Source organism: Crinia signifera, chromosome 12 (genome assembly GCF_055691185.1).
Source record: "Crinia signifera chromosome 12, ASM5569118v1, whole genome shotgun sequence".
Taxonomy (NCBI): domain Eukaryota; kingdom Metazoa; phylum Chordata; class Amphibia; order Anura; family Myobatrachidae; genus Crinia; species Crinia signifera.
The window spans coordinates 15,074,586-15,100,268 of NC_139228.1; the positions used below are offsets into that span (position 1 = coordinate 15,074,586).

Consider the following 25,683-nt stretch of genomic DNA (forward strand, 5'->3'; position numbering starts at 1 on the left):
ACATACGACCATAACTTTTGTAGCATCATTTATTTCAGCCACCCCAGGTGGCAGCTCCCAGTAATGCACCCACAAATGCATGTATAAAAAGGATAGCTGTGCGGTCCAGTCCGTTGGCTTTCCTTAAAAACAGAACTAGGACAATTAGTATTTTATTCTAACCAGACTCTGGCTGCCTGTCTTACCATAAAAAACCATTAGAGTGCTGGCATTGGATGCTGGGTAAATCTAGCAAGTGTCATGTGGCAGCACCAGGCAACCTCAGCATATAAGCTACGTACTTTGTGGCTGGTTACAAACTGCTTCCATATTGGTGTTCTGATTGGGCCAGTGGAGAATTTGCGATTTAACATCGGTCACTCAGTCACGTAAAAATCGGTAAAAAAATAATAATAAATAAATCAGAAGATCTCCTCCGCATTTCCGACACGTGAATCCCTCAGCCCAGATAACTTTGTAATCAGTTCCGTTAGGCTGCGCTCTCCGTGCTGCTGGCGGTCTCTGGTCCGTACGTTGACAGTGCTGTTCTGCTTTTCCTTGTCCCCGACCACTGCGGTCAACAGATAAAGCTGTAATACTGTGGAACAGACTCTGCCACCAACTGAATAAAAGGCAGTCAGTGTGGTACAATTAAACCAGTTACCTAAGGTTATTTTATGGTGCAAAACTCTTGAAAGGTTCTCAGATTTGCATCCTGAGCGGTGTGCTTGGTCTACCTTAAACCAGGGATGTGGAAACTTTGGCCCTCCAGCTGTTGTTGAACTACACGTCCCAGCATGCTCTGCAACAGTTTTAGCATGGAAAACTAGCAAAGTTGTAGCAGGGGATGCTGGGGTGTGTAGTTCAACAACAGCTGGAAGGCCAAAGGTTCCCCATCCCTGACCTAAAGATGACTAGCTCTTACCTGGCGCAATGGCTGTGTGACCCCACCCTGGACAGCAAGGAACGCTCCAGCAAAAGTTGCACTGTCCACCCCTTTGTTTAAACAACCTCACTCCACCAAATCTGATCTTTGGACAGTTGGGAAAAAATGGTCTGTAGTGAACTAGGAACACCCTGAGCCCACCCACCTTCTCAGATTGCTGCCAGGTTGCACCACAAATGCACGGCACTTAGTGTAAAGCAAACTAAGCACTGTGCACAAGGGCATACCCATTAAGATGGATGTGATCTATCGGGGATGAAAAAATTATTAGAAAAGGTTAAATACCCAGAATGAAGTTGTACTGTGCCAGTTGAGCCTTGCGTATTTTTTTGTTGAAGGTGGTTCCTTGGTCTGTATCAACATCCACCATAAAGCCGTGGTCATGAATGATTCTATGTACCTGGTGGACAAAGGAATAATGCAGATAACATAAAGTTACTGTAATTGAGAACCAGTCATTGCGTGACTCCAGGCCCCGGTGTCAGAAACGCTCAGCAAAACTTTATGTAAAACAGAAAACGGTTTTTGTTTAACTAGTTAGAATGTAATCACTTATTATTAATAGATTTGAAACAATATGCTATATCTTGATATTGTTCGAATATACCATTTGACATTGCTTTGTTTGTGTTTAGTAAATGAATGCATAATGTCTATTTAGAGTATATTGAACCAATGCATCAAATAAAGTTGTATTTAAAAAAAAAAGAAAAAAAAAAGAAAACTGCTATTGTGTGTGCAAAGATCATATTGATACTATACAACACAATACAATACAATACATAATTTTGCAACCAGTTCCCCCAAAAGTACAGGTAGTGTTCATTCTAGCACCCTGCCACTTGTAAAATTATTGCAGTTCCTCCTTCCTGCCTGGGGTGTCACTGTCTGCAGTGGTAGCTCCGGCAAAGTCTGATTGGTATCTCAGTGCTGAGATACCAACCAGTCTAGAGACACCACAGCAGAGAGTGACACCCCAGGCAGGAATGAGGAACTGCAAGGATTTTACAAGGGGAAAGGTGCCAGAATGAAAACTAAACAGGGATGTTCAAATGACAGTATAGTAACTTATACTGTGGAGCAAGTCCTAAGATAAATCTGGTCATTAAAGTTGGTCTTCTGTTTATGCCATATCCATTATTTGGAAAATAACCAAAAAATCTGGTCACCAAATCACTTGTAGAGCAATATAATTGATCAGTGTCCTCCGTCTTGGTCAACAACAGTTTCCATTTGAATATCAGCATCCTCTATAGCAGAATGTAACATGTCAGGTTGAATAACCAGCATGAAATGGATAATGCAATGGATTATTGTATTAGTCCATTTCATCTGTTGGTTGTTATATACTTAATAAAAAAAATTCAAAAAACACTCCGGCCAACATGATTGCATTCCTCAATGAAAATAAAAACCAAAAACAAACCTAGGTTAGAGAATTGCATCAATCAGCAAGAAATAGGTCTTCCCATAAAGGATGACACGTCCTCTTACCTCTTGGGCATAGTCCTCAGAACTGGTTCCAGTAGGGATCACCATGACTTGAAAAGGAGACAGCCAGAATGGCCTGAAGAAGACACAATGTTCATGATTACAGATGTAAACTAGCAGTTTGTTACTATTTAGTGCAATATAATTCTGTTTTCTTTTAAACCTTTTGCTCTCATTATATATTCACACTGCAAATTATTGATATTTGGTATTCATATAATACAGCATACAATCCACATCCTGCTGAGTGCCCGACTTCTATACTTTATGAATGTAACAATGTTTGTAGACTAGAACCCAGAGTTAAATGAGGCCTCCTTACGCAGGAAACGTCGACAGCCCTCGTCTGGATCCCATCTACCCTCTACAGAATGTTCCTCTCTCACCAGACCGCTGATCAGCTTGTATGACGGGTACAAGGGAACCCCAATGAGTACTTGTTACTGCCTGCTGGCTCTACTTTCCAGCAAACAGGGGTTCTTCTTAAAAGCAAACCTGCTGCACTGCAGGTGGGGCAGATGTAACATATGCAGAGTGCTAGATTTGGGTGGCATTTGTTTAAGCCGAAATCTAAATTGCAGTGTAGAAATAAAGCAGCCAGTATTTACCCTGTACACAAACAATATAACTCGCCCAAATCTAACTCGCTCTGCACATATTACGTCTGCCTCCCCTGCAGTGCAGCATGGTTTTGCCCAATAGAGAAAGATTTTGGAGATCCTTACTGTATAACCCCCTTATTTATAAAACAAAAGGAATAAGGTAAAGCAGCCTGGATTTTCTCATATACTTTCTAGCACACGACACCAGTAAAAACTTCTGATCAGCACATAGACCACAACGTGGAAGAATTATCCTGCTGCTGGCAGACTTACTGTTCAGCCTCTGATAAAGCCAGGACCTGACATATCCGTCGGCTGCAGATACCCACACTTACCACTTCCCAGCGTAGTTCTCAGCCAGGATAGCCAGCATCCTCTCCACAGAGCCCAGAACTGCGCGATGGATCATCACCGGCCGCTCTACCACGCCGTCCGCCTTACTGTGACAGGAAACACAAGGGGGGCAAAGTTGGCGTGGATCTACTTCAGAAGTGATAAACACATTTATATTATTTGTTAGATTTCCTTTATCATACAAACTGGTAAACACCGCTCATGAAAGTCATTCCTGCCCATCATAATGCAAAGTCTTTAATGTGGTCATGACTAAATTATAAAATCAAGCAATTTGTGCATCATTGCCTGAAAACAAACCAGACAGGCAAGAAGGATAGGAGCATGGCAGACAAAGGGTTAAATTTCCCTTCAAGGAAGACCCAATTTTTTTTTCCAGAGGGTGTATAAACATTATGTTATGTACAGGAGCAAGGAAACCTGCTCAATAATGCAAATATCTAATTAGCCTATCAGCTGTCAGCAACTCAATCCACAAAAATATGCATAGATGGTCAAGAGGTTCAGTTGTTGTTCAGACCAATATGTCGGAATGGGACAGAAATGTGATCTAATGTGACTTAGATCATGGAAAGATTAATAGTGGCAGGTTGGGTGGTTTGTGGATGGGGTATCTCAGAAACCCCTGATCTCAGAGAAAAAGCCCACAAACAGCTTTGAGTGTCTGTACTGTGGGTAAAATGGGCCTGGTTAAAGAGAATTGTAAAATCAGAAACGGAAATAACTGTGTGTTACAACCGGAGTGTGCAGGAGACCATCACAGAATGCAAAAATATCCCTTAAGTGCATGGACCACAGCAGCACAAGGCCACGCAAGACTCTGCTAGCTATGCACAGTGGCACATGATCACCAACACTGGGTAGATGACGATTCAGAAAACATAGCATGGGGTGACGGATCTTGATTATGCTGCAACATCCAGATGGTGCGGTCACAATTTGGCGTAAACAACATGGATCCGTTGATCCATTTTGTGTCGTCATGTCACCAGTTCAGGCTGGTTTTGGTGATGTAATGGTGCAGGGAATGTTTTCTTGGCAACATTAGGCCCTTTTCTGCACGGTAGCGGCAAGATCCACTTCCGGTGCTTGACTTTTCCATACATGCACTGGGACCACGTATACCTGGAAGGGGGGGTATCAATCTGTGGCGAGCGAAGCAAACCCGCAAGGGTACAATCTAACTGATCTAAAAGAAAATAACCTACACCTATGTAAATTACAGATGAAATAAAAAAACAACGCTGTGAGGGCATCTAACAACTTCCGCCCTCTTCTTACGTCACATCCTGGTCATGAAACAGAAGTGGATCTAGACACAAACTTTTCTACACACTGAGTACTATTGATGACCATGGTCATAGTCTACCCATCCTTCTACCGAGCCATGTTACACAGCTTGTCACCACATGCTGGTTCTACGGACAGGACAAGGTGTTCGGTGTACCCCAATGGCCTACAGGAAATAGGGGGACGTCGGCATGAGTTTAGATCTGTAGGAACTGTGTGATGGAGCCACCCTTACGATCTACCCTTACGGCCTGTTTCTTGGACTTTTTGGACTTCATGCCACAAAGAAATCAAACTGTTCTAGGGTCAAGACGAGAAACCACCATTGAGTGCGAGCGAGCAAACAAACACACACACAAAAATACACACTGCTCATGTGCTTTAAAGCTGCAAATATCTACTGTACCTGATAAAATCATTACATAGCTTACCCGCAACACACCTGTGCCTCCTGCGTGGGTATGACACATTATCGTTTACCTCAAATAGCCGCCTTGGGCTCTTGGCATCAGCTCTACTTGGAGATGCCAATGTTAGACTTTCTCACGTCAGGAATACCTGCCTCCTCTTGTCAGTGTTACACATGTAATCCCAATAACCGGCAAGACTGAGCACCTACCCCGCGTAGCTGAGATTGAAGCGAATCGGTAGCTGGAAGTCAAGCTGGATGGTGGCACATTGGTGGTAACGGCCCATGGCGTCTTGAATCTGGATGTCAATCTGGAGTGAATAAAATACCCCAGTTACAGGCACAGCATGGCGGTGTTCTGATCACCTCTAAAAGTGAACGCATCGCTAGTACAGTATAACCAGGTCATTGTAAAGCGCATCGGAATATGCTGCTGCTGCTGCTATACAAGTACATAATAGTCAGGGGTCAGGTAACTTTTTTACCTTTTACCCTTAAAATATATTTAGATACACTGACATTACCCCCCTTGATTTGAAAGGAAGGAAGGGCATCATATAATTATAATACACACTGTAGCCCCAGAAATTGATGATATATCCTGCTAGATCTTCCTCTCCCGCCGCTCTACCTCCACCTCCCCCCTCTGTCTATCTCTTCACTGGCTCCCCATTCCTTTCCGAGTTCTCTTTAAACTCCTCACCACCACCTACAAGGCTCTCTCCTCCTCCACCGCTCCTTACCTCTCTTCACTGATCTCTATCCACACTCCCTCCCGTCCTCTTCGCTCCATCGCTGACCACCGACTGACCTCTCACCTAATCACCTCCTCCCACTCCCTTGTCCAAGACTTCTCTTGCGCTGCCCCCCTGCACTGGAACAACCTCCCGCCACCCATCAGGCTTTCTGATTCCCTTACCTCCCTTCAAGCGCTCCCTCAAAACCCACTTTTTTCGACTAGCCTATCCCTCCTCCTAACCTCTTTTGATCCTCCTATCCTGCCTCCGTTCCTACTTATCCTGTTGTTTTTCGTTCGTCCACCCACCTATTTTTAGTATGTTAACTCTTATGAGTAGGGTCCTCCTGCCTCACGTACTCACCCTACCTCTTTACCTCACCAGTGCTCCTGCCCTGTTCTTCCTTCCTCTACTTCATCTTCAGTCTCCTCGACAAATACTTCTGAACTGATGCTGAGTTCTACCAGCTATACCCCTATTTATACTGTATTTTTCAACACACCCTGTACGTTACCTTGTAATTAGTTTTTTGTTTGCTATGTACGGCGCTGCGGACACTTTGCGGCGCCTTATAAATAAATGTACTACTACTGCTAGTATGGTACACAGCCTGGCAGACATTGATGATGATGATGATGACCATGTATGGCTGTGTGTGGAACATGGTAAACATCACCAATGGCTGCCAGGCTGTGTGTGGTATAGCCATTGATAATGTGACGTCCAGACAACTATTAGTGTCAGTATTACAAGATGATATAGTGACAGTCTGTGCAATGATTACCCTAGACTAGAGATGGGAATTGACAGGAGACTATAACCAGGCAAAGAATCTCGGCACCGCAGCATCAGTACAGATTGCGCTCTGCTGATATGATGCAACAACTAGTCGACTCTACTGAAGAAGCGAGCGGCCTTGGAGGCGGGGCCTGGGACATCACGCAGGGAAGCGTGTTATACACAAGGGCCTGACGCAATCCACGCATGCATTCCCACAGCCAGAGGGGTTGGGGGCATGGCTAGAAGCGGACAGAGCTTCAGGCCATGCCCCTACAGCAGCAAAATATAGGCCACACCCCCAAATTTTGGGCATGTGATTTTAAACCTTTTTACCTTGCGGCACTCTAAATAAGATTTTAAAATTGCCAAGGCATACCATGAGATCCCCACAGGGCAAAACACATTGGTCCCCACAGGAGATAAAACAAACCTATTGGCCCCCATATAAAATAAAAATCACATTGAAAAGAAGAGACCAGTAAATAACAGTTGAACTGGTGGTGGCTGCAAACTGGTTTGGGCATCTCTAGATCTGGGGTCACACTGAGAACAGCTCAGGGCACACTAGTGTGACATGGCACAGTGGTGGGAAAACACTGCTATATGCAATGGAGTTATATTTGGGGGGATAATGGATAGTCGTGCTGCCAAGACACAGACGGGCATGCACATAGATTCATATGTATGCCCGGCTGTCTCTCAGCAGTGGGACCGTCCATTACCCCCAGGAATTTAATTTTTACCCCATTTGGGTAATTTACCCATTCCCTGGTGTAAAGGAATGGAAGGAACATAACATGTAATGGGTATCCAGAGACAACTACCCCCTCCCAACATGACTGAATACCCCTATTAAAGCCACATAGGGTTACATGTACCAACATGGGAGTTCTATAGAAGGGCTGTTGGGAGACTGGCATTGGCTGTCATTGAAAGGGAAATGATGACATTAACAGCTTGTGGCATATATGGACAGGCTGCCGGCTGTAGGTGTCTGTAAGGGAACCCGACAGTGTGTTACACAGGCAGCCAGTGACTAGTCCCGGAGGAGTTGAGCAATGTTTGAGATAATTATGGAAAGTTCCAGATGGCCTGGGGCAGAGAAGACGCAACAACTACACATCTGAGGAGCCAGTAAGACACTGGTCAATTCAGAAGACTCATCTCGGATAGATGATTGTGTAACCTACAGTTCCTGGTATTCGTGTTACTGCATGTGGCAGAAGCTGGCATGTTCCGTGGCACGTAGCCAGTCACTGAATTACACTGCATGTGACGTAGCCAAGATACAGAGGTGACACACGTTACTCCTGTGGTGTTATAATGGCATATAATCTGCAGAACCTTTAGCTCTACCGTGCACTGGGATTTCCGTAGTAAAGCATCCTCTCCCCATCAAAGCCGATTATAAACATTATCAAGAGTCATGGTCAACAAACAGAGTCTATGGCGCAGGAACAAACTGTCGATATTGAAACTACGCTGTTTCGCAAATTACATTTAAAAAATAATTCAGATGCCAGTGATCAGCCTGCACTTGTGCGGTAGTGCCAGCGGTTGTGTATGCCCGAGCGGAGCAGCACTTGTTTCGCTCCATTGGAAGCAGCGATTGGCTGCCGGCGCACACAATCTTAGACTTATTATACAGATAATATCTATAAGTTTTGGTACTTTCCAAATGATAACTTTAGATGCTGCAGTACTTTTATACAAAATCGCACTGAATGTCAATAGACCATAATAGATTCCCGTTCCCCAGTACCGGTCTACAAAGACAGAAATGAACGGCAATCCTGGAATGGTGACTGACAGACCCTCCTGAGCCACTTCCCGTCACGTATTAGGTATCTTGTTAAAATAATGTATAACGTATGAATGTTGCACGTATTAGTGTCATCTAGGATTGGCCCGCCTAACCTGTGGTTCTCAGGCTTTTGTGAAACTACACATCCAAGGAACACTACGGGCAGTATTCAATGAACAGAATCACGGCGTGCAGCGAATCCTGTTTAGGATTTGCTGCACAGTCGCCGTGTTCTGGAGCCTCGATGTCCCCCTGCTATCCCCGTATTCAACGTCGCAGGGGCTCGCTGCCCCTGATGGCGAATCTTAACCCCTGCGGGACCGGGACAGCGGCAGGCAGGGAGATGGAAGTCTCCCTGCCTGCCCCAGAATGTATGCGGAGGGGAGGAGGGTTTCCCCAGGACCCAGGCAGCACAAGCTGGCCCCTGGGAGAGCCAGCAGGGGACGGTTATTCACTGCTCCTGATCATGCATATGTAATGATCGGGAGCAGTGAATATATGAATATCTAATGAGCGGCTCTCGGCCCCCTGCTGGCTGTTATGTGTAAAAAATTTTTTTTTATAAATTAAATATATATTCATGTGCTTTAAGCACATCAATAAAAATAGTATGCCCCTTCACAGAATAAAATCACTGATTTTTTTACACCAAATGTAAAAAAAAACAACCTTTATTTTAAAAGTTCACATTCCACTTCACCATGAAAAGATGGCGATTTGCTACACGGCGAAAATCACTTAGAAAGACGGCGAAAAGTGCATGTTGAATAGGGTGATTCACTTTGTGACACAAAAAATCACCTTCCAACGCAAAAATAGCACAAATTCGCCATAAAACATGGCGAATTGGCCTCATTGAATACTGCCCTACAAGGTGAATGCCGACATTCGTCGAAACGCCGATGTCATATGTAGGGTGTAGGTTTTGTGACAGCGTGGCAACGGCAGTTTTGAGACTTTAACCCCTGCAGATGGGTTGGGGTACTTCTATCTGCAACCACAACTCCAAATATCAACACAGTAAACATTTCGAAAATGTAGGCATTCTAGAAGAAAAATAACACATCATTTGCATATAGACCCTAAAATCTGAAACCCCGTACAAGTACTATATAGACGCAACTAACCTTTGGCCCGTAGAATGCACCATCTCCTGGATTCAGTTCCCATGGAAGGCCGAACCCATTCAGGCTGGTCTCTAGTTCCTACAAGAGATGTAGGCATAAATAACTCTGTTCAAGTCTAGAACAGAACATACTACAAAAATACCCAACATCCGCCACCTGTTCAGCCTTCTGCCAGACCTCCAGCTCCCCCATATACTGCTCTGGGCGGGTGGAGAGGAACAGCTTAAACGTGAATCCAAACACAGAGTACACGGCGCGGAGGAAGTCCAGGCAGCCGCTGATTTCAGATTCAAGCTGAGGAAGACAACAGATGCATTAGGGTTATGGGCTCCGGATTAGATGAAGCAGATTCTGGAACTTCTGTACTAGGCTTGAGTCACATGGATGCTCCCCATTGTCTCCGTCACCCCAAGGAGACACTGAAACCTGGATGACGCCCCACAGCTGCCCCATACTCTACATACATTTTCTGCAGACACATTGGGCTAAATATACGGAGATGGGAGTTCTATTGAAGATGACATGTTGCTATGGGAAACCAATCAGATTCATTCGATGATGAGAGGATTCCCCCCTCTTCGCACTGGATCAAACCTTTTAAAAACAGTATAGAAGTTCTCCATAGCAACTAATAGCCATCTGACCATCATTTTATAACCACAGCTTGATAAATGATAGCTAGAAGCAGATTAATTGCTATGGGAAACTGCCCCACTCTTTAGAAGGTTTGGTACATTTCCCCCTTAGTCTGTAGTACTAACAGCACATTGACCTCCCCCCTGCACGTCAGCAGCCGTCATGCTGAAGGACAGGGCAATGTACCCTCTCTCGTTACTGGTCAATATTACCACCACAGCTCTCATCGTCTCACCTGATCCATGGAGCAGAATATGTGGGCGTCATCTTGCTGGAAGCGGCGGACACGCGTGAGACCAGACAAGGCTCCCGAGAGCTCATTTCTGTGCAGTACCCCAAAATCAGCCAGTCTCAGAGGAAGTTCCCTCCACGAGCGGGGACGATGGTCAAACATCAAGCTGGAAAGGGATAAAGCAACTGCTAGCCATTACTCAATACAGACAGCCCATCTCTAAAGTAGCAGAACGCATCTGTACCAGACTAAACGTATACCCAATAAATATAGGCATGGCGCGAAATGTAATCGCCTCAGAGTTGCTGGAGGTGTGGGGGACTTAGAACTGTCCAACAGGTTATATTTCCAAGAAATCCACTGGGAATGTGGGTATAGTGGTGGTATCCAGGAGTATCAATTTGAAAGTGTGTCCTTAGTCTGGAATTCAGGTTATGCTTAACCAAAGCCCCACAGGACAGGATAGAGAAGAACAAATAAGAAGGAGGAACAGAACAAAATCGAATATAGCATAAAAACTCATGAAAGAGTAAAGGGTGGGCGCAGATGAATGGAAAGCTGTAGTTGAGAAGACGGCATCTGTTACCACTCCTACCTGCTGCAATGCTGGATCACGGGAGACTGACGCGTTTCATGGTGTAACTCACCAGTGCCCGGGGCAGTTCATCGGCTTCAGAGAGAACGTCTCATCTTCCACAGTGAAGGAGAAGATGTTCTCGCCGTAGTGTTCCCAGTGCCCAGACTGCTGCCAGAGTTTCTTGTTGTACATGTTCGGAGTGATGACCTCAGTAAAGCCTCGCTTCCTATACTCACTCTGCAGAGGGTAATAATCATACAAGGTGAGTACAAAACACTGCACGGGGAACTTCACAAGGCGCTCATTCAGAACAGTGCAGAGGATGGCTTGCTGTGACCCATTAATATAGAGACAGTTGCTTTCAGATGACAATTGTATTCAACAATCTATTTATGGTTGTAAAACCTGGCACTTCAGATTGTTTAAACCTGAAATTTAAAAGGGCAATGATTTTACTAGATGTCTTCCGCAAGTAACGGCATTGCCCTTTTAAATATTGGGCATACTGTAAAGACAATCAGGAGTGCCGGGTTTTACAACCAGATGCTTCATAAAAATAAACCTCTATATGCCAGTGTAAAGGTATATGGGTGTGGAATGGAAACAGCATGCTGTGCTCGTATTAGATCTTTTAAAATACCTCTTACAATGCTTGCTTGGGGGACATTGAGACAAACTGCTGCCAGATGTCGCACTCCAGATGTTGTTGTACTATACATCCCAGCATGCCCTGCAACAGATTTAGCATGGCCTAATAGTAAAACTGTAGCAGGGCATGCTGGGATGTATAGTACAACAACAGCTGGAGTGCCAACGGTTCACTGTTCTAGGAAGACGTCGTACCTTTTTGACGCATGTGCGTAATATCGACCATAATGTTTACAAAGCCATATAAACTGCTGCCTATGGGCTTAGCGCATGGGCGTGTCATGGGTATGTAGCTGAAAGCGGTCACATACAGAGTCTTTCGCCCTACAGGTGCTGACAGTGGGCTTTCCCAGTCCTTGCCCTTGTGTGCACAGTGCTGTACCCGAGGAATGGGCTGTGCAGTGGCGTTTGCAGACGCAGCACAGTTATCTGGCAGTACTAATGTAGCAGTATTGGAAGATGTCAATGAGGGAACTATTTACACATCTCAATGAAGAACACATGTACGAGTTGTGTTTCTCATACAGACATCATCATACGAGTTGTGTCTCATACAGACACCAAAGCTACTATTCTGTTCTACTGTTCTATTCTAGAAGCTGCCCTTCTGCTCCACAGGAGGTTTCTGTCCTCCCTGAGCTCGCCTTAGTATATAGTATATGCTCACAGGCAGTCACAGCTGTCCAGTGATGTGCTGTTGTGACATCTAACCTCCACGCGTTGCCCAACAATGTAGTCATTGGTGCCAGAAGTGTGGTTTAAATATTGCAATCCATTATGTAGAACCTGGTATTGTGACAGAGGTCATCAAGGGTGAGAGGGGTCACAGAGTTAAGGAGCCCATACACGGTCCGTTGTGTAGGGCTCCGTTCTGTACTATGCGATGCGCGCTCCCGCGCATCACATAGTACGGTACAAAAAGTATGTGCTGCACATACTTTTTGTACTAGGTACACATCGGATCGGATCGCAGTGCATGCACACTGCATGCACTAGGGATGCGATCCGATGTGTACTTTAAAAGTACAAAACGGACCGTGTATGGGGGGCATAAATCTGAGGATTCCATTTTGGAGATGCCGGTAAACAGACAGACACTAATTCTGGCATCTCTACAACAGTCACCGGCAGATTTTACATCAGATCTGGAAACCAGCACTTTCCTAGCTACATGGGTTTTCCAGTCTTTCCTCGCGCTGGACCAAGCTCAATCGAAACGTCCAAAAGTAATTTCTTTTCTTCATCTTCCAACTTTCCGATCTAAGCTTCCCTCATACTGGAAACTGCACTGCAGCCAAAGACTGATTGCTGAGACCTCGGACTGCCAGTAATATGACGTGGCTAACTAGCCAGTCAATGCACAACGGATGTAATATTAGCCGTGTAGTTACACGCGGATTCAGCTTTCCCTCTGAAGGCATTCAATTTAATACAGATGTTTCCATTTTACAGTGCGTTTATTATAACATCTTAGATTAGCCAAGGGAAATTTGAGGTGGTTTTTAAGACCAGCCTGTCCTTTGGGTAGCATATTACAAGAATACTTTAATACAAGTTGAATTGAGTAGGAAGTAATATGGAATATCAATCAGCTCTTCCCAGCGGTTCTCAGATCAAGCTGGTCCCCATTACACAATGCGATGGGCCTCTGCACAATGCATTCACTAATCCCACAAAGGTGGATTATAAATCATGGATTTTTTTTAGGATACAAAGTAGGTGTGAGTAGTACTATCAAGAACCAATTGTTTTATATTTTATTAAATAAAGTTTTAAAAAGTTTTTTTTTTTTTAAACAATTAACATTTCTGATCGGTTTAGTGGAGACAAAAAAATTTTGTCAGTTAAATGGTTTAGGCCAGTGGTTCCCAAACTGTGTGCCGTGGCACCTTGGGGTGCCTTGGAGGACTTGCAGGGGTGCCCTGGATTGGTGGTCCATGACCCATTAAAGTTATTTTATGACTAATGTAATAGGCAAATTGTGGACAAACAGAAGTGAATTATGTCCCCCATCACATAACTGACACTAAGGAATAGATATAAACACAATTTACTTATTTTAATATTAATTTCTTATTTTCTCAATTAGAAACATTTGGGCTAGGGGTGCCGTGGAAAATGTTCTGATACTTAGGGGTGCCGTGATTGAAAAATGTTTGGGAACCACTGGTTTAGGCTAATAATGTCACTGAAACGCGGTTGTGAGCCCTGGCCTTAGACTTCGATGCACCACCATAGCTGGCTGCAACGGCAGAAGAGGTAGGGCTATATACATTGCACTAGAGTGGTTATTGCAGATTTCCAACGATCATCCACTATTTAGCCTAGACTGTAAGCTCCTTGGAGCAGAGCCCTCTTCCTGCATTTCAATTACAGCTCTCTCCTACCATCTATACCCGCATATCTTCTCAGTTGTACAGTATCTTTACCAATGACAACCTGCCTCTGGTAGTACGTGGACATCTCCTCCGCTCCTCTGCTTCCCTACATCCCAGCTGTACTGTGTACCGAGAATTGTGCTGCTATTTGTTACCTGTAATGTTTAGATTTGGGTTCCCTGTATCATTTTACTGTGTGCCCTATGAATTCCCCAGAATGGTGTATCTGAATGTCACGGGCATGTGTGAAGCCAACACCTACTATTCTGATCCGCCAAACACCGAGGTGACCACAAAGGGTCAGCGGAGGTCTTCATAGCGGACTTACTGGAGAAGTGCCTCCCATTCTAACACAGAAATTTTTTGGGGGAACAATTATTCTCAAATGAGCATAAATTACCTTGATGAACTCTATCAGGACGTTGTAGATGTGAGCTCCATTTGGCAGAAAGAAACAACTTCCTGGACTCCATTCATGGAAGAAAAACAATCCCTGGTCCTAGAAGAGAGCAGACACGATACACCAATAAGTTACGGGCATACAGTTTCCATATCAATAGGACTCCTGCTGTTTCCAGAAAGCTGACAGGCACACACAGCCGCTATTAATGTCAGATGGGGGACCGGATTGGACAGATAATGGTGTAACTGTTCCCACTTTAAATTAAGTTCTCGCTGAAACGACCTGAAGTTAAACTGCATAAACTGTAGGCCAAGATCATCTTCCTCAGGTGTCCTCATACCACAATGAACAAACATCTGTATGCGAGACAACACTGAACACCCCAATCCCTGTAATGAGAGGCTCTTCCTCTCGGTAGAGACCTCCTCTGCCGACGGGTGTTGGACAGTGACCCCAGGTATACTATAGTTTGGGAGTAACATTTGACTTCTTGTACTGAACACATGAAACTAAAGCAAAGTCACTGTCTCGGCCCAGAAGACCATCCAGGTGGGCAAAGTCCATCCCATTTGGGCCTCGAAGTACCAGCTCTCCTGCACCATACTATCTCTAACCCCAACATCTCCAGTGTCCCATTCTGGAGAACTCATAGAATTATTTATAAAAGCAATCCCAACTTTTATTCTACCTGCCCTTGAGATTTAAATGGTCTCAGACTGTGCTCTATGTGTACCTCATAGGGACCATGAGCCAATCTTTTTCTTTAAACTGTTACAGACAAGACTACACCCAATCACAATGCAGATCTTCACTTGTGCGCTCTTTCAGGAACCCTAAAAATAAAACAACCTCAGACTCCTCAGAAGACGGGACACTGTTTTCCTATGGCCATGCATTAAAAGGGTATATATTAAGTGTAAGCTTCCATAAAGCAGACTCCTACCTTGGCTATTTTGCGGTGGTCCCGGCTGGCGGCCTCTTCCTGAGCTCTCTCCCACTCTTTCAGTTGCGCAGATTCCGGAAAAGAAATCCCGTAAATTCTCTGCAATGTTTCCTGTGCAGGATCCCCTTTCCAAAACGCTGAGGAGCTCTGTAAGGATGGATGGAACCAAGATAATGCTACAGACCCTACAGATCAGATACTAAAAGATTTACAGCTAAACATATTATTCTGGGCTTTTAATACCTGCCTCATGTTCACTGGCTTCGTTAACTGAAGTTAAAGAGGCAATTAAAGTCAATAGAAATCCCAGCATGCCCTGTACTGAAGATTATATGCGCTTTAATTGAGCTAGGAGCTATTCAATTAGCAAAATCGTGCTCCAAATGTAAGCCAGGAGATGCGGAGTACCGCGCCTAAAATATACCATTTTAGTCCAATAAGCTGCATTTTCTCGCTCTTTACTCTGGGGGTAGCTCGCACCTCAAATTTTGGCACTAGTTTTGCTGGATTTCGGCACACACCTTAGGAGGGTGCGAGCAGAAACCTGCGGCTTCTCATTCCTTGCATTACTCACTAGCACGCTGGATTAAATTCCCCCCATTGTTTCGAAGTGATCTGATGCATTGTAAACCACATTATGACTTCACTAATGTTCAGCAGCTGTAGTACAATACAACAGGTCTCAAAAGCAGACAAACATAGGAGTATAGACATGCTCTCCAACAAATGGTTTGGGGTTGTTACTGGTAACAGAGTGTGTGCAGGAAGCAATTCATTCAGCTACAGTCACTTAGATCCCTGCAATAGTCACTACCTGCCACACGCACTCACACAGTGTAAAATCAATTCCTCAGCGTCCATCTGGGGGACGCCGAATAGACTAGGGGTTTAGAGGGGAGATTGTCCACTCCAAGTCTGAGCGTTCCCCAGATAGCATGAAAAAGGAATATGAATTGGTAATAAAAGGGGTGAGGGGGTGGGAACAGTCAGCTATGATGTATTCACATTTGCAATGCATTCAATTCCCTCAGTACCACGTTATCTGTGTTCATTTACTCCAAAGCAGATACAATGTACTCCAATACAAATGTACCACGGCCAGAGGCCACTTTTAGATGAATTCAAAAGGGAATATGCCTGACCTTCAAGAGACGGATGGCCTTGATCTGCCCGGTGTGCCTGACATGGGGTCCCCGGCAGAGGTCAACTAAGGAACCGCACCTGAAATGACAAACGGTACGTCCTATCAATGTCAAGAACATAAATCTGTACCTTAAAGACCAACACTCCGAGATAAATTCTGTATCCAGGGCAGCACAGGTCCGGCAATCACACAGATATTGACCTAGAACGGCTTGTAAGATATACATACATTCCAGTTCATTTCTGTTACCTGTATATAGTTGTCGTCGTCTCTATCTTCTCTCTAATAATTTGTGTTTTAAATTTGCTATACTGAAAGAAAGAAAGAGTTATTTCAAGTTCATGGACTTTATGTAAAGCGGCAAAACCATTCCTTGTGAGCGCGGGCCCACCAAACGGCACGACTGCAAAGTATATTAGCGAAACATCATTTCTACAATACAGATTACAGGGCTCTCCCTTATACACAAGGCATCAAAACACTCATTATTCAGCATGCTTCTGTACAGAACGCAGCTCTTGTCTACAGGAAGGCTTCGTATCTGGTTACAGCTGCATCCTGGGTGACCACAGAAGGAAGAAGGCTCTATCCTGTAGCTGGATGTGCCACGTTGACGGCCTGTGCCACACTGACAGTGTACTGCATACACTGGCTCACCTGGAATAGCTCCAGCAGGTCTTCCTGTGTCACTTCCACTCGCTGGAAGGGGAGCTTCTGTCTCACTATATCCTTACACACTGCTTCCAGATCAGGGAGGTCGCTGCCCAGCACAGAGCTAGAGGAGGAGAGAACGGTCAGTATGCTGGTGGTGACTCAGAGGCTGAGGGCTGACCATACTGGGGGAGAAGCTAAATGTTCCAGCATGGAAACTGGACTTACACACGGCTAAGGATGATAGAACAAACCAATAATACACAATAACTATATTGCAAGACAGCGCCTCATCTCTCACATCAAACGCATACCCCCCCCTCCCATTGTGCATCAGTCCTTAGTCACCAACAAAACGACGGCCTAGCACCTACCAGTTAAGTGCAGAAAATAAAGAAGTTAAAATTAACTAAACAGCACACAGGGGATACTCCCTGCTAAAACAGCCTAGCCTAAAGACTAAGGGGCTTATTTACTAAGATGGGAATTCTATTGATGGGATGTTGATCATAGTAACCAATAAGAATCTATTAGTTTTCCTGCTCGGCTGTTTTAGCGGGGTGCCGCGTTGCGCCCTGCCTGATTTTTGAAGGGCAAAATGCACCCTGCCCCTCTAGCACAGCCTGCTGCCGATGTGTACGGGGAAGCCCAGAGCTTATGTTGAAGCCCGCCGCTTCCCCGGTAGTTACTTCGGCGGGGCCTAGCCCGTCAACTTTGGTGATGTTGCAGGCCGGCCCCCGCCCCCTTTATTGATGTCGCGGGCCAGCCCCCATCCCCTTTGGTGATGTCAGCAGCCCAGGTCCGCCCACTTTGATGACATCGTTGGGTCAGCCCACCCACTTTAGTGACATCATGACCCGAGCCCGCTCCCTTTGGTGACATCGTGGCCCGGGCCCTCCACCTTTGGTGACGTCGGCAGGCCCGGTCCGCCCCCGTTCTGCCCCTAGAAGGAAAACTATTTAGCACCTTCTCAAAGATAATAGAATCCAGTTGCCCATAGCAACATCCCATCTTCAAGCTTGGTAAATAAACCCCTAAATCATGTACTGTAACATGAACAGCATAATGAAAGGGGAACATGTACTGACGTGCACAACCGAGGCTGTTTTTACCTGTTCTCCATGTACATGTCATAGAAATATCCAGCTTCAGTGTTGGGCCCGTGACATAAGAGACCACCATAGAACTGTTCCATAGCGGCCCCGAGAACATGGGCACTGGAATGCCAAAATATCTATTAACAAAAAAAAGATGGGTGGAAAAAAAAAACCAGACAGGCGATAAGAAACTCTAAGATTTGCTGACATTTTTAAGGCAGTTTTCCCATAATGCAATAGGACACAAAAACATTCATTTCCGTTAACTGTAACTATTTACAGCAATGGCCTTGTCTGGTGGGTGAGAGACGGAATACTGACACCTGCAGGCCAAGCGATGCAAGCGCTTAATACAGGAGAGTGCCTCACCTCAATAACACTACAGCGTAAGCACGGCGTGAGAAATCGGCTTTATACTCACCGCTTGTCCATCACGGGAATCAAATGTGAGAAAGTCCACGTCAGCATCGGCTTCTAGTGGTCTGCTCAGATCATACACCTCACCATTAACACGGGCAGCGAGGATATTGTGCACCGCACCTGACCTGCAGAACAGACATGGGACACATCTAGCAGCTGCGGAATGAACCAAGAGGTAAGATAGGACTTAAAAGGGACTAACTCAGTTTTCACAGCCAGATCATAAGGAGTAGTTTTCCACGACTCCCCGCTCACTACCCTCCCGTCTGGGAAGGAGATTCTGATGGGACAGGAGTCTTTAGAGGCTTTATCTGCAAGCCTGGCCTCATAACGCCGCCTCAGTCTCTCAAAGCACAGGAGCCGATGGTGAATAAATTCTGGCAGGGCTTTGGGCTGAAAGAGAAATAAAGACAAATCATCAAATTATTCCTAATGAAAGGGACTTCCGACTCGTGCACACAATTAGGAAAGGCCTGGTGGTTGTATGGCCTACAGCAGGAGTGGACAAACCGCTACTCAACATCTACCAACAGTCCATGTTTTCCAGACCACCTGTGGTTCTGTAGAATGTGTCAGTCAGGAATGAATGCAGTACATGTTTCAAAAATGCGCCAGTGAGTTTTGGCTACACCTGTGCCCCAGTTGGGTGGTCTAGAAAACATGTCCTGTCATTAGATCTTGAGGACCAGGTTGGCCAGCACTGGTCTACAGCTACTGTAACCAGAGCCAGCCTGTCTGAGTGAAGAGGAGTAGAGTAACAGAGCACACTCTGATGAGACACTGCTTCCAGGGCGATACTACGCTCCAGTGCACGTCAGACTGCAGTGCTGACGTCTGGGCAGTGCTTTCCAAACTTGGTGCTCAACGCACCCTAACAATACAGGTTTTAAGGATATCCATGGCTGAGCAAATACTTAAATGAAAATGACTGAAATACTATTTCACCTGTGCTAAAGCATGGATTTTCTTAAAAACTGAACCATTATGGTGCCATGACGACCAAGGAGCTGGACCTATACACAACCGCTGCTATTATTATAGTTTATTTATATGGTGCCACAAGGGTTCCACAAGGGTTCCACAGCGCCTGACTATACATAGAGGAGCAAAAGTACAAAACAAGAAAAGTAATGATTTCCAGTACAAATGCAAATGAGGACAAGTACATGGTGAATAAAACGAAAAGAAAAGCACATGAGGAGAGAGGGCCCTGCCCGTGAGAGCTTACATTCTAAAGGGAAGGGGCAGACAAACTGCAGTGACACAGCTGGGATAGAAGTGAGCATAAGGTTAGGATGAGAGATGGTTGGATTTAATGAAGAAGTGGGTCTTGAGAGCATATTTAAAGTTTTGTAGGTAGGGGACAAGTCTAATAGGGAGGGGTAGAGAATTCCAGAGATCCGGAGCACTGCGGCCAAAATCTTGGAGGCGGGAATTGGAGGAAGTAGCCAGTTTGCAGGAGAGGCGACGTGCATTTGTGGAGCGGAGAGGGCGGCTGGGTGTGTAAAGAGAGACAAGGTCAGATATGTAGGTGGGAGAAGAATGGGTGGTGGCTTTGTAAGTAAGTGTAAGGAGCTTAAATTGTATTCTGAAGGGAAAGGGGAGCCAGTGCAGGGCTTGTAATAGAGGGGAGGTGGACATAGTACGCTTGGAGATGAAGCTATGGCAGCACGGATCGTGTAATGTTTAGCATTACTGCCTCACCGCGATGAGGTCATGAGTTCTATTCCCACCATGGCCCTAACTGTGCGGAGTTTGTATATTCTCCCCGTGCTTGGGTGGGTTTACTCCCACAATCCAAAAATATACTGGTAGGATAAATTGGCTGCCAACAAAATGAACCCTAGAATGTCTGTGTGTGCGTGTACATATGGTAGGGAACATAGATTGTAAGCTCCACTGGGGAAGTTCAAATATTCTCTGTAAAGAGCTGTGGAATATGTGTGCACTATATAAGAAACTGTGAGTTAATAAATAAAGAAAGAAAGAAAGAAAGATGAGCCGGGCAGCAGCATTGAGGAGAGATTTGAGTGGGGAGAGAGGTGTTTTACAGGGAGGCCAGGAAATAGGAGATTACAGTAGTCCAATATGGATATGACTAGTTAGTGGGTGAGGGTCTTTGTAGCATCCTGGGTGGGGTCTGATTATGGAAATATTTTTGAGGTGGAAACGACAGGACTGTGAGAGATGCTGAATGTGTGGTTTAAAGGAGAGAGAGGAATCAATAGTGACGCCAAGGCAGCATACTTGGTGGCTAGAGGAGATCGTAGTTCCATCAATAGAAAGTGAAATTGTGGAAGGTGAGGTTATGAGGGAGGGCAGGAAGATGATCATCTCAGTCTTAAGGTGTCCACACACTAGAACGATTTTTGGGCTGATCGGCCGATAATTGGTGCTCGCTCCCGTGGATCTTTTGCTAAATCTTCTGATCTTACGTGCTGCACAAAAGATCAGAAGATTTAACAAAAGATCCATAGGAACGCACACGGGATCTTAAGAAAAATCTTTGGTAAAGATGTGCGCTTGCCTGAAATCTTTTGTCCAGATCGGACAAAAGATTTGAAGGCTAATTTATGCGCACATCTTATGATGGCAGATCTTTCTAGTGTGTGGGCACCTTTAGACATATTTAGTATGAAGGTGCGTACACACGGAGAATCGCTGGCAATATATTGCTAGTAATATATTGCTCAGCAATCATATTGCTCAGTGTCCCGTTTTCATCTGCGACCAGAGATGGTCGCTGATAAAAATGACACACTGCCAGAAGAGACAGGGGAAGTCGCTGGTCGGAAGACCAAGCTCCTCCGACTAGTGACCATTAGGGGGCTGAAAACGGGAGCCCGCACCCTGCAATTTATCGCCGGTGCACACTCCAATTGCTGGCAATATGGATGCTCAGCGACCATATTCCCAGCAATTATTGCCCGTGTGTACACAGCTTAAGAAAGTGCTGGGACTTTCAAAAAGAGATAGCGGAGAGATTGGAGTATGATAAGCATAGAGGTGATATTGGAAGTCGAATGAGCTCACCGAGCTAGAGATAATGTATAGAGAGAGAAAAGGAAAGGACCAAGAACAGAGCCTTGGGGGACACCTGTGCATGGGAGGTGGAGTCATGACAAGAGACAGAGAAGGAGCTGTCAGAGAGGTAGGAAGATAGCACAGTTCTTGTGGCTGTGGCAGTTTGTACCAATCTGCCACCACCACACAAACTTCTGGAGGCTGTTCTGCAGGCATAATGACCTTGTTTAAATTACAGGGTAATAACTGCACTATAGTGTACATGTCACAAGCAGTGGTCAGCTTTTTTGCAATAAGGCCTAAATTTACTAACAAGCAGTCAAGCCATAGGCCACATTCGCATGTGTTTTGACAGTCAACCAAATGGCTGCCTCCATAGGAGAAGCAACCAATCACAGTGCAGATTAATCTAGGTGGGAACGTTAGAGACACACAAGTCACGCCGGTGTCAAACACAACGTACCTGCACGCCTGCATGCTGCTTCACATCACTGGAACTATGCTTCCACTGCACATCTCCTGCCAGAGGAACGCCTTCACTGGCACTCTAAGAAAAGGGTACACAAAAATACACTATAAACATAAATGTAAAATAATACACACCAAATACAATATTGCAGTTTCATTTACCAGGGTATGATATTTTAACTATTCTCAAAGCTACTTCAGGTTTTAACAAATTTAAACTAACTTTTTGGTATATTTAGTCAAAGTAATGAATGGGAGATATGATTTATTGTTATTTATATAGTACACACAAGGTGTACTGCAACCATTCCCATCAGCCCCTGCTCCAGTGGAGCTTACACTCTATATTCCCCATCACACGTATATACACACACACACACACACAGCGTATCAGTCTCTGCCACAGTATTGCGATTTTTCCGGCCAGCGATTTGCACTTCATTGCCATACACTTGGGTCCTCTGTCAGAAGCCAGAGAACCCACCAGTATGCTTTTAGATTATGGACGGAACGCAAGCATGGGAAGAACATATCAACTCAACCCAGATAACCAGCCGAGCCGATGAGGCCGAAGTGCTAACCACTATATGCCACTGTCCTGATTCAGGGAAAACATTTCTGATTACTTAAAAAATTCTAAACATGCTGAAAACTACAAAGCGGATTGTAACAACCGGCATTGTATTTCAGGGTCACACAACAAGTTATGTAGGTGGGTGACATCTGCAGGGATCATATGCAAAATAAAACTGCAGACAGTTGTTGGTGAAAATTTGCCTGGTCATTAATGGAAGGCAGAATGAGTGTCCTGGGAAGCAGTCATATGTGTCACACGCATGTTGTGCAGCACAGTAGAAGTACACCTGCAGATTACTCGTGCCAGTAGACAGGAGTAATATGCCTCCCATACAGTTACTATTTTATAAGTAGTCAATTGGTTAGACACCACCAGTAATGCATGTCACATATTGATAGTAAATACCAATGTGATATTAAACTAGTCACTGTGTATAAGAGGTAACATATTTAAGTTGTGATGCACATTCATCATTTTTATCAGATAGCAAGCTTATGTTACAGCCAGATTATATTATATTTATTATTTTATATTACATTTATTATATAAATAAATGATAATAATAATATTTGCAAACAGGAGAACATGTGCTTCTTTAAGGTCATTCAAGGCAGAATGTAACACATAATCCACCCCAATAGATGCAAAACCCTAGTGTGTATACAGAAGAGACAACTGACCCCACACATGCCATCAGGCAGAGGCTTGTGCCTAATAAAGGCACTCCTCTTCAGCAGCGACAGTAACTTCATCATGTGCAGCAGTCACCACCATTCACATTACGGGAACACAGGGCAGCCATTAAGACTGCTGGCACGCCCATCCCTCCTCCGGTGTAGGTCATGTGACTGAGCTGCGTCATGTGACTTCAACATTCACTGCATCCTCAACTCGTGCTGCTGGGCTGCGGCCACTCCAGTAATCAGAGAGCAAAGCCACAGTGAGTGACAGACAGAGCTGAGGACTCCAACATGGCTCCTGTGCTGCACTGATACTTTTTTATACAGTTATTTATATGAAGGCAGCATGATTGTGTGCAGCAATGAGCGCTGCCACATTGTGTCTGATCAAGCTACAGGATGAGGCACAGTTACAGTGACACTGTGCATGTGGCAGCATAAATGGGATACAGATGGATGGTCGACATACTGCAAGGTCGACACAAACATTAGGTCGACATGGGGTTTTCACAATATTTTGAGCCAACCCCATGTCAACCTTTTGCCTGTCAACCTAGACCATGTCAACCTAATGATGTCGACCATCTTTAGGTAAACACACCAATACATACCCCATACAATCAGGCTGCCTTCATATTAATAACAATATAAATAGGTATCATTGCAGCACTGGAGCCATGCTACACAATATTTCTGAATGTAATTGTTCAACAGACATGTTATACGATATATCAGCTAGTGTGAACGCACCTCTAGGGTTAGTTCTGGGGTATTAGGGTTTGGGCTACAGCCAGGTTAGTTTACGGGGTTGGACTGGTATTAGGGTTGGCCTGACCTAACAAAACAAATGAAATGAGAAGCCATGTCTATCTAGGGCAGGACTGGCCAAACGGGTTCTCGAGATCTACCAACAGGTCATGTTTTCCAGGCCACCTGTGGGTCTGCAGAATGTGGCGGTTAGGAATGACTACACCTGTGAACCAGCTATGAGGTCTGGAAACGTGACCTGTTGGGAGCTCAAAGACCAGTTTGGCCAGCACTGGATCTACAATATGGACAAAGATTATATAGTACATTATGGTAAGATATTATTATTAATGTTATTTATATAGCGCACACATATTCTGCAGCACTTTACAGAGAATATCTGAACATTCACATAAGTCCTTGCCCCAGTGGAGCTTACAATCTATATTCTGTTCACGCACACAGACATTTTAGGGTTAAATTTATGTTGGAAGACAATTAGCCTACCAGTATATTTCTGGATTGTGGGAGGAAAGTTACAAAAGCACTGAGAGAATATACAAACTCTGCACAGTTAGGGCCATGGTGGGAATCGAACCCATGACCTCAGCGCTGTGCGGCAGTAATGCTAACCATTATACAGCATTTTGTGCCGCCCCAATGAAGTTATGAAGGACTTGGAAAAATGAAATCCTTTTCCAGCAGGCTGTGGGCACATTTATTGATCCCAAAATGGTAAGGGGCGTGTTCACGTGAGTCATATGACGGTGACTGGCACGGCACAGGCGGTACTAAGTTGGTAAGGGGCGTGGTCGCGTACCCACAGCGGTGGAACGGACACGCCCCAATGGGTACCACATTAGCAGGAACAGAGCGCACCGCTTCCCTTTCTTTCCCTTGCCCTGCGAAATTGTTTGGTTATGATTATGGATTTGTGAAATAAAGCTGCAACCTATTGTATTGTCTATCCCTATAGATCAGTGGTAGCCAACCCTAGCCCTCGAGAGCTACCAACAGTTCACATTTTCCAGACAACCTAGCTGCTGCACAGCTGCACTCATTAATCACTGACACATTTTAAAAGATCCACAGATGGAGCTAATTAGCTCACTTGTGATTCTGTGAGGAGACCTGCAAAACATGCACTGTTGGTAGCTCTCGAGGACTAGGGTTGGCTACCCCAGCTATAGAGTGTAATGCTGGGTACACACCAGGACGACTAGGGCCCGATTTTGTCAATTTAGATCCAATTCCGACCGGTTGTATGCAGATTGTATGTACTTTTGTGCATTTTTGGCATTTATTTGATCCGATTCCGATCCGATGCGCGTACACGCCACTCGTTTGGTCGCATCTTTGGTCCTACGTGCTGCAGGTAGGATCCGTCAATCCCAGGCCGACCGACCGTCAATCGCATGCAGATCGTGAGTGTTTTTTGCCGCCTCCGTCGGTGCGTCCGTCGTTTGATCCAGCCTATTTGAGTGGCATTTCCTAAACACTCCCCCCGGCGCCATGTTTTTCCACATAGCAAATAGTGCT

General features: G+C 45.0%; 1 protein-coding gene and 1 long non-coding RNA gene across 2 annotated transcripts in view; one reads left to right on the forward strand and one right to left on the reverse strand.

Moving 5' to 3' along the window:
• Nucleotides 1-23,646, reverse strand: TARS2 (threonyl-tRNA synthetase 2, mitochondrial). Its single transcript, XM_083165986.1, has 19 exons — nt 23,398-23,646; nt 22,136-22,219; nt 18,851-19,041; nt 18,650-18,773; nt 18,244-18,365; nt 17,138-17,255; nt 16,730-16,791; nt 16,479-16,557; nt 15,337-15,483; nt 14,391-14,489; nt 11,035-11,201; nt 10,391-10,553; nt 9,676-9,813; nt 9,520-9,597; nt 5,282-5,382; nt 3,354-3,458; nt 2,420-2,492; nt 1,211-1,325; nt 1-550 (listed from the first exon to the last, which is right to left on the reverse strand). The coding sequence occupies exons 1-19, from the start codon at nt 23,470-23,472 to the stop codon at nt 402-404; spliced, it is 2,190 nt and encodes a 729-aa protein (XP_083022112.1). The 5' UTR covers nt 23,473-23,646; the 3' UTR covers nt 1-401.
• The window catches only part of LOC146049457 (uncharacterized), a 5,168-nt gene continuing 3,078 nt past the window's right edge, over nt 23,594-25,683 (forward strand). Inside the window, exon 1 of the long non-coding RNA XR_014466135.1 lies at nt 23,594-23,657. This is a non-coding gene — a long non-coding RNA (uncharacterized LOC146049457). The remainder of the gene's footprint in view (nt 23,658-25,683) is intronic.